Source organism: Salmo salar, chromosome ssa10, assembly GCF_905237065.1.
Source record: "Salmo salar chromosome ssa10, Ssal_v3.1, whole genome shotgun sequence".
NCBI lineage: Eukaryota > Metazoa > Chordata > Actinopteri > Salmoniformes > Salmonidae > Salmo > Salmo salar.
Window position 1 is genome coordinate 65,995,070 of NC_059451.1, and position 18,467 is coordinate 66,013,536.

Here is an 18,467-nt window from a genome sequence, read left to right on the forward strand (position 1 = left end):
TAAGTCAATCAATGTCATATTTCGGTTTTCATTGAAATTCCGTTTGTATATTGATTAGGCTACAATTAGGATGAGGAAATGTTAGCTTAGTTGAGGTGAGTGCTGCTCATGATCATCTTGTCTAGTTGGCTCATTTATTAGAACATTTTGCCAGCATTTTATGTAGCTCAACAATTGGGTTATTTTGCTCTTCACTCAGTCACTAGTTGCCTAGTCCTACTCCCGACCAAAAGCCTGTGACTTCACTGACTTGTCTCAATCAATGTGATAATGTTTCACTGAATCTCCATCTGTGTAGGCTATTTGGTTAATTGGTTTCTGGCTGGGCAAGTAAGTGGAGGTGGTATAGCTCATCTATTAATTTTCTCATCTATCATTGATCAGAAACATTTAGCATGCAATAATGTATCCTAAATCAAGTTGTCACGACTTCCGCCGAAGTCGGCTCCTCTCCTTGTTCGGGCGGCGTTCGGCGATCGACGTCACCGGCTTTCTAGCCATCGCCGCTCCATTTTTCTATTATCCATTTGTCTTGTCTTGTTTCCATACACACCTGGTTATCATTTCCCTAATCAATCTACTTGTATTTAACCCTCTGTTTCCCATCATGTTTTGTGTGTAGTTGTTTCATGTTTTTCGTGGTGTTTGAGTTACGCTCTTTACTTTGGTTATGTTCCGTGGTTTTGAGCGCATTTTTATTTATGTAGCACTCTCGTATTTTGGAACTATAATAAAGTGCGATTGGTTACATTTCGCTTCTCTCCTGCACCTGACTTCGCCTCTCATACACCCGATAGTGTAGGCCTACATACATGCTCAATCATGTATAGGCAACTCCAAAAGCTGTGAAATGTGAACACGAGTTTCACATGCTTTTGAAAATAGGATTGCTAATATTTTCTATCAGTATCATGATGAAGATATTCTCAATGTAAGACCCTACGCCTGCTCACCAACAAAGTGGAGCAAGGATAGGAGAGATGAAACGTAGATCAAAAAAGCATGGGCTTGTGCTCTGTTTAAAAATATCCCTTTTTTATGACAGGTTTGTATTTTATTATGTTATATTCCATTATATTCTTACTATAAAATGTGTGTGTTGACTGTGATCGAGGTATTTAAAAAAAAAAAAGTATAATAATTTAACCTTTATTTAACTAGGCAAGTCAGTTAAGAACAAATTATTATTTGCAATGACGGTCTACCCGGGCCAAACCCTAACCCAGACGATGCTGGGCCAATTGTGTGCCGCCAAACGGGACTCCCAATCACGGCCGGTTGTGATACAGCCTGGAATCGAACCAGGGTCTGTAGTACTGAGATCAAATCAAATGTTATTTGTCACATGCACCTTACAGTCAAATGCTTACTTACAAGACCTTAACCAACATTGCAGTTCCCAGGAAAATAAGTGTTAAGTAAAAAATAGATAAATCTTCTTAGGGATAGGAGTCCAGCTAGCGGGACAACTTCCGGTGAAACTGGAGGGCACGCAATTCAAATAAACAATCATAAATATTCTGGTTTTTAAACATTTATGTACATATAAGTGTCTTATATCGACTGAAAGCTTAAATTATTGTCCGCACTGTCCGATTTACAGTAGCTATTAGTGAAAACATGCCATGCGATTGTTTGAGGACGGCGCCCCACATCAAACTATTTTTCCATCGGCACAGGTTTCATACATTCACAAATAATGATTAAATATTCACTTACTTTTTGAAAATCTTCCTCTGATTTGACATCCAAAGGATCCCAGCTATAACATGTAGTGTCGTTTTGTTAGATAAAATCCTTCTTTATATCCCAAAAAGTCAGTTTAGTTGGCGCCATCGATTTGAGTAATCCACTCGTTCAACTTGTAGAGAAAGGAATCGGAAAATCTACCCCTAAACTTTGTTTCAACAAGTCCAAATACGTTTTTATTTACTCCCCAGATACCCTAAAATGTAAGCAAACTATAATATTTATTTCGGAAAGAAGTATATTCAATAGGAAACCGATTTTAGCAGGTGCATAATGTCTTCACGGCGTGCGCAAACACAAATTTCCAAGACTGTCTCTACTAAAATATTCTTATTCGTTTTTTGAAGTTACAAGCCTGGAACCTTGAACAGAGACTGCTGACACCCTGTGGAAGCCATATCAATTGCATCCAGGGAGCTAATTTTCAATATGACCTTACTCTTGCATTTTTAAGAGGATGGTCTCTCTCAAAAAAATGTCTGGTTGGTTTTTCTTTGGATTTTCTCCAACCATATCTATTGTGTTATATTCTCCTAAATTATTTTAACATTTCTAGAAACTTCAAAGTGTTTTCTTTCCAATGGTACCAATTATATGTATATCCTGGCTTCAGGCCCTGAGCTACAGGCAGTTTACTTTGTGCACATCATTCAGACAGGAAGTGGAGAAAAAAGGGGCCTAGCCCTAAGAAGATTTATAAGTAAAAAAAACGAATAATTAAAGAGCATCAGTAAAATAACAGTAGCGAGGCTATAAACAGGGGGTACCGGTACAGAATCAATGTGCAGGGTTAGGGGGGGGGGGGGCAATGCAAATAGTCTGTTTAGCCATTTGATTTGCTGTTTAGGAGTGTTATGGCTTGGGGTAGAAGCTGTTAAGAGGGTTTTGGACCTAGACTTGGCGCTCCGGTACCACTTGCCATGCGGTACCGCTTGCCCTAGTCAGAACAGTCTATGACTAGGGTGACTGGCGTTTTTTGACAATTTTTAGGGCCTTCCTCCTGGTATAGAGATCCTGGATGCATTGGGCCATACACACTACCCTACGTAGTGCGCACTGTACCCTCTGTAGTGCCTTGCGGTTGGAGGCCTAGCAGTTGCCATACCAGGCAGTGATGCAACCAGTCAGGATTCTCTCGATGGTGCTGCTGTAGAACTTTTTGAGGATCTGAGGACCCATGCCAAATTCAGTCTCCTGAGGGGGAATAGGCTTTGTCATACCCTCTTCACGACTGTCTTGGTGTGTTTGGACCATGATAGTTTGTTGGTGATGTGGACACCAAGGAACTTGAAGCTCTCAACCTGCTCCACTACAGCTCTTTGGTGGGAATGGGGGCCTGTTCTGTCCTCCTTTTCCGGTAGTCCACAATCAATTCCTTTGTCTTGATCACTTTGAGGGAGAGATTGTTATCCTGGCACCAAATGGCCAGGTCTCTGACCTTCTCCCTATAGCCCTCATCGTTGTCGGTGATCAGGACACTGTTGTGTCGTTGGCAAGCTTAATGATGGTGTACGAGTCGTGACTGACCATGCAGTCATGAGTGAACAGGGAGAACAGGAGGGGACTGAGCACGCACCCCTGAGTGGCCCCCGTGTTGAGGGTCAGCGTGGCAGATGTGTTTTTACCTACCCTTACCACCTGGGGCGGCCCCTCAGGAAGTTCAGGATCCAGTTTCAGAGGGAGGTGTTTCGTCCCAGGGTCCGTATTTTACTGATGAGCTTTGAGGGCACTGAGCTGCAGTCAATGAATAGCATTCTCACATAGGTGTTCCATTTTTCCAGGTGGGAAAGGGCAGTGTGGAGATCAATAGAGATCTGTGGATCTTTTGGGGCAGTATACAAATTGAGTGGGTCTCGTGTTTCTGTGATAATGGTGTTGACGTGAGCCATGATCAGCTTTTCAATGCGTTTCATGGCTACAGGCAGGTTACCTTTGTGTTCTTGTGCAATAGAGATCTGTGGATCTTTTAGGGTGGTATGCAAATCGGAGTGGGTCTAGGGTTTTTGGGATAATGGTGTTGACGTGAGCCATGACTAGCATTTCAAAGCACTTCATGGCTACAGGCAGGTTACCTTTGTGTTCTTGGGCGCAGGGACTATGGTGGTCTGCTTGAAACATGTTGGTATTACAGACTCAGTCAGGGACAGGTTGAAAATATTAGTGAAGACACTTGCCAGTTGGTCAGCGCATGCTTGAAGAACACATACTGGTAATCCGTCTGGCCCTGCAGCCTTGTGAATGTTGACCTGTTTAAAGTTCTTACTCACATCGGCTATGGAGAGCGTTATCACACAGTCATTCAGAACAGCTGATGCTCTCATGCATGCTTCAGTGTTGCTTGCCTCGAAGCGAGCATAGAAGTAATTTAGCTCGTCCGGTAGGCCCGTGTCACTGGGCAGCTCGCGGCTGTGCTTCCTTTTGTAGTCTTTAATAGTTTGCAAGCCCTGCCACATTCGACGAGCGTCGGAGCCAGTGTAGTACGATTCAATCTTAGTCCTGTATTAACGGTTTGCCTGTTTGATGGTTTGTCAGATGGCATAGCGGGATTTCTTATAAGCTTCAGTGCCTTAGACCGCTGCGCCACTTGGGAGCCCAAAGGGTTTTGGCCAGTACGGGTAGGTATGTCTTGTCTGTTTAATGAACAAAATAATGAACTATTGATTTAATTCATTTCGATGTAACATAATGAAACTCAAACTATGCTATTCTATTATTTTGAAAATACATTTTATTTTTATTAGTGTTATAAATTCATAGTGGATTTTAATTCTGATGGTGTATATTCACTGAATTCATTCAAATGGACTCCCACCCACATCTGCACACGACAAATACCACTCTTAACCGGCATGCCGGCATGCGCATGGGAGGTGTAAAAAGTGTATGCAGGCAAGAATGTGGTAAAAAGAAAAATACAGGCAAAATACCGTAAATCCTAAGTGAAATCACTATCTCTCTCTCTTGCACTTTCTCACTGTCTCTCTCTCTCTCTGTGTTTGTGTGCATGTAGTATTCATGCAAGAAAGGATGGGTGAGTCGTAATACACTCTTGCCCCTCACTCCATCTCTCCTCCCTGGTGCTCAGGCGTACCTACATAAACCCCAGTCAGCCACTCATTCAGTGTTTAGAGGACGTATTGGAAAACCATTACCTCAAATTATGCTTTATGGGTGCTTTCTCTCCACGCATGCTCCCATTTAATTGCTGCCGCGCCTTCTGCTAGCTCACACACTCAGCCAGTGCATGTGTGTGTTTGTTTTTGTTTGTGTGAGAGAGAAATACATTATTTTGTGTTTTGCACACAGCACTCAGGCATTTAGGAATTATTCTATTGCTACTGAGTAAGTGTGATAAGAGTTTGAGTATATGTGCATTTGTGTGTGTGTGTGTGTGTGTGTGTGTGTGTGTGTGTGTGTGTGTGTGTGTGTGTGTGTGTGTGTGTGTGTGTGTGTGTGTGTGTGTGTGTGTGTGTGTGTGTGTGTGTGTATGAGTGTGTGTTTGAGTGTGCCAATCTACTCTGTGTGCAGTGATGAGCCACTTTCACAGTAATTGCATTGTGGGACCACAAAAAGTTATCTTCAGATTTTTATGATGGAGTCAATGGGCCAGGCGCCACACTTTTATTATACCCCTCTCCAAACCATGGCAATGTTATGCATTTCTGAACAGGAACCCGAATAAGACCCCATATAGTGCAATACAAATAAAAGGAGATTGAACTGAATAGGATATGGATGGCATTTTATGTGAACTCCACCTGAAGATATAGTGAAACACATTGAGGCCTGTCCAGTAACTGGTATCAGCAAACAACTAAAGCTTTCATATAGTGTTAAAAACCCTGTTACTGATTGGAATTGAATTGGGTCCTTACTCCATCTTCCATTGTGTTTGTCTGGTGGGTTTTTATTTTCAGGAAGAATGGAGAGATGGGAATCATAATGATTCCCCTGTGATATGGTGAAACACACATGTATACACACTGGCGCACAAACAAACAAATAATAATGCACCTTTAAAAGGTATCAGAAATGCATCACAACACAATGATGTTGACATAAAGACCCGTGCCAACTAATATCAACACTTATATTTAGTTTTGGAGAAAACCTTTACCTTCTGTAAGTTTAAGAAATATTGACTTGTGCCTTATAATAATTCATAGAAGTAATAAGTCATGGTAGTCACCTACCAATGAGTGATTTTATTGATATACATTTTGTTTATTCATTATTAAGTGATTAAAACTCGTAGTTTCGTTACCAAATTGGTAATGGTATTAACAAAAAATCAAATAGAATTACTAAAATTGAATTGGCTAAAATGGGAAATCATAATAGTCACAAACCACAACTGGGTCACCTGCTACGGTCCTCGCATCCACTGGTATATTGTTATGTTCAGCTCATATCAATTTATTTGTCTTTGTGTTGTCTGCTGGTCAAACAAAGAGTGTTGACAGCCTTAGTCTGGAAAACACTCCCCCCCACTCTCTCTCTCTCTCTCTCTCTCTCTCTCTCTCTCTCTCTCTCACTCTCCAGTTATTGTCACCTCTCCCAGCTCTTACTGACACCTACCATGAGCCCCCTGTCTTTCCATTTACTGTAACCAGCATCATCACCCACTGAGCATCAAACGACATCAGACATCCATGGACTTTGAAAAGTAGTTGAAATTTGGTCAGTCCACCCTGGCCATGATGTTAACGTCCACAGACGGACCGGACTGGACCAAATCTGAACCTATCATAGACATACACTACCGTTCAAAAGTTTGGGGTCACTTAGAAATGTCCTTGTTTTTGAAAGAAAAGCACATTTTTTTCCCATTAAAATCAAAACAAATCAAAGTTTATTTGTCACGTGCGCCGAATACAACAGGTGTAGACCTTAAAGTGAAATGCTTACTTACAGGGTCTAGCCAATAGTGCAAAAAAGGTATTAGGTGAACAATAGGTTGGTAAAGAAATAAAACAACAGTAAAAAGAATATGGCCCGTGTCATTAAACGTCGGGAAAAAAGCGTAAATAAATTGTTTCCAGGAGCACAGTTACAGTCACCAACGCTCTGGTTAACACGAAAACTGCCTAACCAGCTCTGCTAGGGCGCTCCAAATCAACCCTACTCCTCGGCCCTGAACGTCCAGTGTGTGCTCCGAGTGTGAAACACTCTGAATTTACAAACTGACAATCTGACAACGCTCTGAATTTATGAGCGTCACGTTGTACAGCGCCATATTTTCTGTTCCATCCTAACGGAAACCCAGAGGGTTTTTCATTTTTCATGGAATAGAAACACAATAATATTAATCAAATTAATAAAGCAAGTACCAGTCAAAAGTTTGGACACACCTACTCATTCCAAGATTTTTCTTTATTTTTTACTATTTTCTACATTGTATATTTTCTACAGAATAATAGTGAAGATATCACAACTATGAAATAACACCGGTCTCCCGCGTGCCCCACATTCTGTAGTACAGACATGGTCTGCTTTCCCTTATGTAAGGAATTAGGCACTTTCCCATGTTTACTACAGTATGTATTGTAGGCTAATAAACAAAAAACACTTTTCGTTAATAAAATAATAATAAAAAATACTCTTTCAAATTGCAGATGATGATTTGGTTATGGATCCATAACGAATTTCTATGGGAATAAATATCACTGATTTACAGAAATATTGGAACAAAGTTGTCTCATGAAGGCAAACAATTTAGAATCCTCCAATCCTGTACGCTACTCCCGACCGTCACGTTGTACAGCTCCATATTTTCCATTCCATCCTAACGGAAACCCTGAGGGTATCGTTTTTCACTTTTCTCGGAATAGAAACACCATAATATTCATCAAATCAATTAAGCCAAATTTCTTAAAGTCAATCCCATATACTATGTTATTACAAAAAAGGTTTTAAATTGTCTAGTTATGCCAATACGGAATACTATCAAATGCTTCTCAAAGATGCCCTCTGGTGGTCAAACTAGCAATAACTTGCAGTAACAGAAGAAATGGCTGACAATTTAATGACGTGCCACAGAATTCTGCAGCAGCACGCAAGGTGTGCCGCAGTATGACGCAACTTTTAACCTCTATGGGCTAGGTGGGACGCTAGCGTGCCACCCGTGGTGCACTCCATCAACAGCAGGTGCATTTCAAGAGCGGCAAATTTGAATCCAAATAAATGTCAAAATTCAAATTTTTCAAACATACAACTATTTTACACCCTTTGAAAGATAAACATCTCCTTAATCTAACCACGTTTTACGGTTTCAAAAAGGTTTTACGGCGAAAGCATAAATTTAGAGTATGTTAGGACAGTACATTTACAAGAGTTGTGTGTAATGTTTTGTCAATTCAAAGACAGGGTCACCAAAACCATAAAACCAGCTAAAATGATGCACTAACCTTTTACAATCTCCATCAGATGACACTCCTAGGACATTATGTTAGACAATGCATGCATTTTTAGTTCTATCAAGTTCATATTTATATCCAAAAACAGCGTTTTACTATGGCATTGATGTTGAGGAAATCGTTTCCCTCCAATAACCGGCAGTCAAGTCAGCGTCACAAATTAAATAATTAAAATTAGAAAACATTGGTAAAATATTATATTGTCATTTAAAGAATTATAGATTTACATCTCTTGAACGCAATCAACTTGCCAGATTTAAAAATAACCTTACTGGGAAATCACACTTTGCAATAATCTGAGCACTGCGCCCAGAAAAATACGCGTTGCGATACAGACTAGACGTCATGTTGGGGAGATCTAAAATCGAAAATACTATGTAAATAATCCATTACCTTTGATTCTCTTCATCAGATGTCACTTCCAGGTATCACAGGTCCATAACGAATGTAGTTTTGTTCAAAAAAGCTCATCATTTATGTCCAAAAATCTCCGTCTTGTTAGCACATGATCTAAGCCAGCCGGACTTCTCGTCATGAACGAGGGGGAAAAAATATATTTCCGTTCGTTCAAACATGTCAAACGTTGTATAGCATAAATCATTAGGGCCTTTTTTAACCAGAACATGAATAATATTCAAGGTGGACGAATGCATACTCTTTTATAACGTATTGGAACGAGGGTACCCAACATGAACTCGCGCGCCAGGTGTCTAATGGGCCATCATCGTTCCATGGCTCTTGTTCGGTCAGATCTCCCTCCAGAAGACTCAAAACACTTTGTAAAGGCTGGTGACATCTAGTGGAAGCAATAGGAAGTGCCAAAATATTCCTCAGCCCCTGTGTTTTTCAATGGGATAGGTTTAAAGGTAATACAACACATCAGGTATCCACTTCCTGTCAGAAAATGTCTCAGGGTTTTGCCTGCCAAATGAGTTCTGTTATACTCACAGACACCATTCAAACAGTTGTAGAAAATTTAGGGTGTTTTCTATCCATATGTAATAAGTATATGCATATTCTAGTTACTGGGTAGGAGTGGTAACCAGATTATATCGGGTATGTTTTTTTATCCAGCCGTGTCAATACTGCCCCCTAGCCCTAACAGGTTAAAGGAGCAATCACTGTATGTAGACTACGTGTGCCCTTTTTAGATAGATGTAGTTCTGTCCTTGAGCTGTTCTTGTCTATTAATTTTCTGTATTATGTCATTATGTCATGTTTCATTTGTGAACCCCAGGAAGAGTAGCTGCTGTTTTCGCAACAGCTAATGGGGATCCTAATAAAATACCAAGTACAGTACATTACAATACCGTACAGTGAGTAGAGCACTGTAGAGTACAGTACAATACGGTACAGTATATTGTACAGTACTCTATTGTACTGAATTATACGCTACTTTACTATACTTTACTCTACTGCACTTTATTGAACTTTGCTGTGTTGCGCTGTGATGTCCAAACTTGTGAAACATGAGGAGAATGACATTCATGTCCATATCTCAAAGTGCCAGGTCATAGATGACACACGATTCTTTCTGCAGACATCTTTGAATCTTAATTCGGACGTGATATTTTGTTTTTGGAAAACATTGTCGCATAAAAACTGAGGGAGATTTTACTATAATTCAGTCACCAAAGTTTGCATCTGCACAGTTCTTCCATTAGATACGTTTTTCGTAAAAGTTTTAGTGGAAATTGTTAAAAGTAGTTATTGTGCATAGAGTATGGTTAGTTAAACCTTCAAGTAAATAGTTTTATTTGGCATACATTTTAAAGAAAAAAAACAGCGTCGAAGCATAATTCCGTTACCGTGGACTTGCCCTGGGTTTAAATCCGGGTCTCCCTTGGCCAACCCAACAGTCATCATCACACCAAAAAGCTCCCGTAATTCATCTGCAGCGTGACAGAGGCCCAGCCTTCTCTGTTCCTCACAAGATAAACCTCTCCTTCTGTCCCTCTTTTTGTCCCTATTTCTTTATTTCTCTCTTTCCCTCCTTTTTTCTCTTTCTCTTCCTCAGCTGGCTGCTGTTTCTCTCTCTCACTCATTGTGTAAAATATTTGACATTATATTTGCCACTTGTGATGACAGTGATGATGAGGATGAGGATGACACCAATGATAATGACAATACTGATGATGAATGTTAGACTGACAATGGTGATGCTGGTGGTGGTGGTGATGATAATAATGACAATGCTAACGATAGAGAGGATGATGTAATGATGGGGATGATTATGATGATGAGGATGATAATCATGATGATACTACTAATTACAATGACGTTGCTGCCAAAGATGATGGAAATGATGATGATGATGATGATGAAGGCTCTCCCTCTGACCCTGCTGTCTCTGTGTTGCCTCCAGATGGGGAGAGGCAGTTGGAGGGGACAGATGCCAGCCGCAAGAGGGACACTCGCTCCTCAGCCGGCCACCGCAAGACAGAGGACACCAGTGACAGTCACGAGGACGATGCTCGGGTGAGTCCATAACTCTCCCTCTCCTCTCACTCTCCCTTTTTTTCTATATCATATATTATTTACCTCATTTACTGTATGTAGTCTGTTGAGGTGACATAGGGTCATAATATTTGGGTACGGTTAGCTGTTTTTGGTGCTTTGTAAGGAAAGGGACTGAGTACGGGTTTTGGCCAATGCGTAGCTGTTTCCGTCCACTTCCGTCATTTCAGATTTTAACTCCTTAGCCTCAACTTGCTAGCTAGCTATAGCACCCAATATTTGCTGTTGGTTTTCGAGATGACTAGAAATACAGTGGACAACATGCCTTCCTCTCATTCTCCCTCTCTCTTTCTCTTGTTTGTTCTTATTCCTCTTACTCTCAGTCTTAGAATAGTAGTCAAATGCCCTGTGGGCAGTCTGGTAGTTATGAATAAGATACTATAAGTCCTATTGCTGAGCTCTAGGCTGACTATTACATCATATCCTCGTCATCATAGATCACCATGTACATAGGGATGGCATTATTCATCGAAACCTGTTGCCTGACACACAGCGAATACCCCCAAGCTATAAGATTACTAAATAGTTAAGCAAATAGCTACCAGGACTATCTGCATTGACCCTCTTTGCACTTACTCTTTTGACTCATTACATACACTGCTGAACCTGTTTATTATCTATCCTATTGCCTACTCACATTACCCCTACTTATATTTATATACACTACCATTCAAAAGTTTGGGGTCACTTAGAAATGTCCTTGTTTTTGAAAGAAAAACACATTTTTTGTCCATTTAAAATAACATCAAATTCATCAGAAATAAAGTGTAGACATTGTTAATGTTGTAAATGACTATTCTAGATGGAAACAGACAATTTTTATGGAATATCTGCATAGGCGTACAGAGGCCCATTATCAGCAACCATCACTCCTGTGTTCCAATGGCACGTTGTGTTAGCTAATCCAAGTTTATCATTTTAAAAGGCTAATTGATCATTAGAAAACCCTTTTGAAATTATGTTAGCACAGCTGAAAACTGTTGTCCTCATTAAAGAAGCAATACAACTGGCCTTCTTTAGACTAGTTGATTATCTGGAGCATCAGCATTTGTTGGTTTGATTACAGGCTCAAAATGGCCAGAAACAAAGACCTTTCTTCTGAAACTCGTCAATCTATTCTTGTTCTGAGAAATTAAGGCTGTTCCATGCGTGAAATTTCCAAGAAACTGAAGATCTCATACAACGCTGTCTACTACTCCCTTCACAGAACAGCGCAAACTGTCTCTAACCAGAATAGAAAGAGGAGTGGGAGGCCCCGGTACACAACTCAGTAAGAGGACAAGTACATTAGAGTGTCTAGTTTGAGAAACAGACCCCTTACAAGTCCTCAACAAATTGACAACTAGAATGCCAAAGGTCTGCAAGGCTGTAATTGCTGCAAATGGAGGATTCTTTGACAAAAGCAAAGTTTGAAGGACACAATTATTATTTCAATTAAAAATCATTATTTATAACCTTGTCAACATCTTGACTATATTTCCTATTCATTTTGCAACTCATTTAATGTATGTTTTCATGGAAAACAAGGACATTTCTAAGTGACCCCAAACTTTTGTACGGGAGTGTATCTACCTCAATTACCTTGTACCTCTGCACATCGACTCGGTACTGGTACCCTGTGTAAGTTATTGTTACTCATTTGTGTATTTATTCCTCTTGTTATTATTTTTTCTACATTTCACTGTTAGTTTACACCTGTTTTATACAAAGCATGTGACAAATACAATTTGATTTGATTTGACACACCCCATCTCTCCTCTCTGTCTCTAACACTCCATCTCGCTCTCCCTATCTCTTTCTTAAAACTATAAAAAATTTGAGCCCCTCAAAAAGTACAGTGTTGACTTGGTAAAGTTGACTGATCACCTGTGCTGACTAGTGTTAGCATTGATGGACCCAGAGAGGCTTTCAAGAGTAGGTCCTTCCGGGTTGTTAACACTGTGGGTCCCATTAGACAAGTTAGAGTAAAGCAGAGATCCAACCCTTGGTTTAATCATGAAATCACTGAAGCCATTGAATCAAGGAACAAGGCCTTTAAGAAATATAGTATGAACCAAGATCCTTCAGACTCAAAAATGAGGCTCAGAAGAAGATTGTGGAAGCCAAGAGGTGGTACTATACTGACACAATTGCAGAGAACAAAAACGACCCCAAAAAGCTGTGGAAATCATTCAAGGAATTAGGGTGTATTAAGTCTGCCAAAAAAAAATCCAGTTCTATTGGCCTATACATTATGGGCACGGTGTCACTGGTTTCCAACAAAACAATGGTGGCTAACAAATTCAACTCATATTTTACCTCAGTTGCCAGTAAGTTGGTTAGCAACTTACCCACCACCACTGGATTGTTTGGGAATGAACAAGTCAAGTGCTACTATGCCAAGCTCGGTGTCCTACCAAACTCTTTCTCCTTTGAAAGTGTTTCAGTAGCCAAGGTAGCTAAAATGCTAGCTGAACTTAACTGCTCCAAAGCCATTGGCATGCGGGTCTATGCGGGAGTTGAAGCGACGAGACAAGACTGTAACTACTACCAATTGGATACCACGAAATTGGGGAGAAAAAAAGGGGTAAAAAAATAAAATAACCTCTCTCTCGATCAAGGTACATTTCCATAGGATATGAAAATGGCCAGTCAATACTTTGCACCAGAAGGGGAGTAAGACCGTCCCTGGGAAATACAGGCCAGTCTCTATCCTCAGTGTCATGGCCAAGATCTTGGAGATACAGTATATACATATGAGATAAGTAATGTAAGATATGTAAACATTAATAAAGTGGCATTATTCATGTGACTAGTGATCCATTTATTAAAGTGGCCAATGATTTCAAGTCTGTATGTAGGCAGCAGCCTCACTGTGTTAGTGATGGCTGTTTAACAGTCTGATGGCCTTGAGATAGAAGCTATTTTTCAGTCTCAGGTCCCAGCTTTGATGCACCTGTACTGACCTCGCCTTCTGGATGGTAGCGGGGTGAACAGGCAGTGGCTCGGGTGGTTGTTGTCCTTAATGATCTTTTTGGCCTTCCTGTGACATCGGGTGTTGAAGGTTTCCTGGAGGGCAGATAGTTTGCCCTCAGTGATGTGCAGACCGCACCACCCTCTGGAGAGCCCTCCGCTTATGGGTGGTGCAGTTGCCGTGCCAGGCGGTGATTCAGCCCGACAGGATGCTCTCAATTGTGCATCTGTAAAAGTTTGTGAGGGTTTTAGGTGACAGGCCAAATTTCTTCAGCCTCCTGAGGTTGAAGAGGCATTGTTGTGCCTTCTTCACCACACTGTCTGTGTGGGTGATCCATTTCAGTTTGTCCACCTTCTCCACTACTGTCCCGTCGATGTGGATAAGGGGTTGCTCCCTCTGCTGTTTCCTGAAGTCCACGATCATCTCCTTTGTTTTGTTGAGATTGAGTGAGGTTGTTTTCCTGACACCACACTCCGAGTGCCCTCACCTCCTCCCTATAGGCTGTCTCGTCATTGTTGGTAATCAAGCCTACTACTGTTGTGTCGTCTGCAAACTTGATGATTGAGTTGGAGGCATGCATGGGCCACGCAGTCATGGGTGAACAGGGAGCACAGGAAGGCTGAACACGCACCCTTGTGGGGCCCCTGTGTTGAGGATCAGTGAAGTGGAGATGTTGTTTTCTACCTTCACCACTTGGGGGTGCCCCAATCCAGGACCCATTTACACAGGGCAGGGTACTATGGTGTTGAATTCTGTAGTCAATGAGTCAATAAGTATTCAACCCCTTTGTTATGGCAAGCCTAAATCAGTAAAAATGTGCTTAAAAGTCACATAATAAGTTGCATGGGCTCACTCTGTGTGCAATAATAGTGTTTAACATTATTTTGCCTACCTTATCTCTGTACCCCACACATACAATTATCTGTAAGGTCCCTCAGTCGAGCATTTCAAAAACAGATTCTACTGCAAAGAAATTAACTTAATGTCCTGAATACAAAGTGTTATGTTTGTGGCAAATACAATACAACACATTACTGAGTACCACTAACCATATTTTCAAGCATAGTGGTGGCTGCATTACAGTATGTTGTGGGTATGCTTGTAATAGTTAAGGACTGGGAGTTTTTCAGGATAAAAAATGAAAGTAATGGAGCTCAGCACAGGCAAAATCCTAGAGGAAAACCTGGTTCAGTCTGCTTTGAACCAAACACCTTTCAGCAGGCCAAATCTACAGTGGAGATGCTTACCAAAAAGACACTGACCGTTCCTGAGTGCCCGGAGGTACAGTTTTGACTTAAATCAGCTTGAAAATCTATGGCGAGACTTGAAAATGTTTGTCTAACAATGATCAACAACAATTTGATATAGCTTGAAGAATTTAGAAAATAATAACTGGCAAATATTGCACAATCCAGGTGTGCAAAGCTCTTAGACGTTTACCCAGAAAGACTCAAAGCTGAAATTGCTGCCAAAGGTGATTCCACAAAGTATTAACTCAGGGGTGTGAATGCTTATGTAAATTAGATATATCTGTATTTCATTTTCCATAAATAAAAAATGGCAAACATGTTTTCACTTTGTCCTTGTTGGGTTTGTGTGTAGATGGGTGAGAAAAAAAAATATATATAATCCATTTTGAATTCAGACTGTAACACTTCAAAATGTGGAATAACTCAAGAGTTATGAATACTTTCTGAAGGCACTGTAGATTCTACAGACTGCTGAGTACGCCAGACTCCACTTTTACATCAGCACAAAGTATAGTTTTTTCACAGCTTTAGACTCATAGCTATAATCGCTGACAAAGCTGATTCTAACATGTATTGACTCAGGGGTGTAAATGCTTATCTAAATGAGATATGTCAATATTTCATTTTCAATAAACTAGCAAAAAATATATACTGAACAAAAATATAAATGCAACATTCAACAATTTCAAAGATTTTACTGAGTTACAGTTCATATAAGGAGATCCGTCATTTGAAATAAATTCATTAGGCCCTAATCTATCGATTTCACATGACTGGGAATACAGATACAGTGCATTCAGAAAGTATTCAGACCCCTTCACTTTTTCCACATTTTGTTATGTTACAGTCTTCTTCTAAAATTGATGAAATAGTTTTTTCCCTCATCAATCTACACACAATATCCCATAACGACAAAGCAAGAACAGGTATTTAGAATTTTTGGAAAATGTATTTTAAAACAACTATAATATCACATATACCTAAGAGAATGCCAAGAGTGTGCAAAGCTGTCATCAAGGTGAAGGGTGGCTTCTTTGAAGAATCTAAAATCAAAAATATATTTTTATATAACACTTTTTTGGTTACTGATTCCAAATGTGTTATTTCATAGTGTTGATGTCTTCAATGTTATTCTACAATGTAGAAAATAGTAAAACTAAAGATAAACCCTTGAATGAGTAGGTGTCCAAACTTTTGACTGGTACTGTATATATTTGAAACATTTTATTTATCCTTACTGCTATCAGCCCATAGAAATGCATTGAGTAACAGATTCACTGCATGGAACAACAAGTAGTCCCCCCCAAAAAAATGCTGACTGCAGGAATGTCCAACAGAGCTGTTGCCAGGTAATTGAGTGTTCATTTCTCGACAGTAAGCCACATCCAACTTCGTTTTATAGAATTTGGCAGGTCATCTAACCGGCCTCACAATCGCAGACCACTTGTAACCACCCCAGGACCTCCACATCCGGCCTCTTCACCTGTGGGATTGTCTGAGGAGGGGGAGGGTGCTGAGGAATATTTCTGTCTGTAATAAAGCCCTTTTGTGGGGGGAAACTATTTATGATTGGCTGGGCCTGGCTCCCCAGTGCGTGGGCCTATGCCCTGCATGGCCCACCCATGGCTGTGCCCCTGCCCAGTCATGTGAAATCCATAGATTAGGGGCACATTTCAATTGACTGATTTCCTTCTATGAACTGTAACTCTGTCAAATCTTTGAAATTGTTGCATGTTGCGTTTATTTTTTTGTTCAGTATATTATGCATAATTATTGAAGAACTCCTTTAATGACAGGATCATTTAGGTTTTAATTATCAATGTAAAGGTGACTCTTTCAGTTAGAACCATTCAATTTTGCAATCACATACATTTTGGGGGATTTGTGTGCCCGTTTAAACTGTTTTCACCACAAAACATGAGGAGACACAAAATGTTACGTAGTTACATTGCATTTCTGAGATCTCTATACAAAACAACATCTGACAGTTTGATCCAGGATTCTTACAGGGTTCTTACAAGTGTAATGTCTAATTCAACTGCCTAATGCTTAATATATAATATAACAACAACTTACCCTGCCATAAATGCAAGGACAAAAAAGTAATGTTTTATGTCACACGATTTTGGACAAATCTGTCAACCTTGAAAAAGGTTTAAATATAAATGAACTTGTGAATTTTATTGAATATACAATAGCTGTGTTACCCCTTATACAAATAAACAAATATATCTTGATTAGATAAGTATTCAACCCCATGAGTCAATACATGTCAGAATCACCTTTGGCAGCAATTACAGCTGTGAGTCTTTCTGGGTAAGTCTCTAAGAGCTTTTCACACCAGGATTGTGCAATATTTGCCCATTATTCTTTGAAAAATGTGTCAAGCTCGGTCAAGTTGGTTGTTGATCATCGCTAGACAGCCATTTTCAACTCCAGTGTATATTTGTCCTGTTTTAGGTTATTGTCCTGCTGAAAGGTAAATGTGTCTCCCAGTGTCTGTTGAAAGCAAACTGAATCATGTTTTCCTCTTAGATTTTGACTGTCCTTCGATCTATTCCGTTTTTTTTATCCTAAAAAAATCTCCCTTTTCCTTAACCATAACATGATGCAGCCATCCCCATTCCTGAAAATATGAAGAAGAGTGGTACTTGGTGACGTGTTGGTTGGATTTTCCCCAAACACTTTGTATTCAGAAAAAAAAACTTTTGTTGCCAAATTTTTTGCAGTATTGCTTTAGTGTTTTATTGCAAACTGATGCAAATGTTGGAATATTTGTATTATGTACAGGCTTTCTTCTTGTCATTTATGTTAGTATTTTTGAGTAACTACAACGTTGTTGATCCATCCTAAGTTATATCCTATCACAGCCATTAAATTATGTGACTGTTTTAAAATCACCATTGGCCTCATGGTGAAATCCCTGATCGGTTTCCTTCCTCTCCGACAACTTATTCAGGAAGGGCACCTGTATCTTTGTAGTGACTAGGTGTACTGACACACCATCCAAAGTGTAACATTAATAACTGCACCATACTCAAAGGGATATTCAATGTCTGTTTGTTTTTTTACCCATCTACCAATATATGCCTTGTGAACCATAGGAAAACCTCCCTTGTCAATTCAGCTTTAAATTTTTTATTAATTTGTAACATTTCTAAAAACAAAATTCCACTTTGACATTATGGATTATTGTGTGTAGATCAGTGACACAAAATCTCAATGTAATCAATTTTAAATTCTGGCTGTAACACAACAAAATGTGGAAAAAATCAATACCTTCTGAAGGCACTGTATCAATATCATTACTGACATAACGATACAAATTTGCTGATTATTATCAATGATTTATGAACAGCTATAACAAGTTGTCCAGTGTAGGAAATCCTCTCTCTCTCTGTCTTTGAAGGGTATGCATTAATGCAGAATGATGCTGTGGTGGATTACATACCATACACGTTAAATCATGAGTCTGTGATGAAGCACACAGCCTACACCTCCCTTTGGGTATCTATGCTCCTCTCGGGTTTCTCACTCGGGGCAGGTAGAGCTCATTAGCTCAGTGGAGTGACTGACTGATGT

The 18,467-nt window shown here is 39.9% G+C and overlaps 1 protein-coding gene across 1 annotated transcript in view; it reads left to right on the forward strand.

The window, feature by feature from the left end:
- Nucleotides 1-18,467, forward strand: part of b4galnt4a (beta-1,4-N-acetyl-galactosaminyl transferase 4a) — a 497,908-nt gene that overhangs the window by 144,435 nt on the left and 335,006 nt on the right. Inside the window, exon 2 of the mRNA XM_014123877.2 lies at nucleotides 10,531-10,643. Coding sequence (XP_013979352.2) covers nucleotides 10,531-10,643 — 113 coding nt within the window. The remainder of the gene's footprint in view (nucleotides 1-10,530; nucleotides 10,644-18,467) is intronic.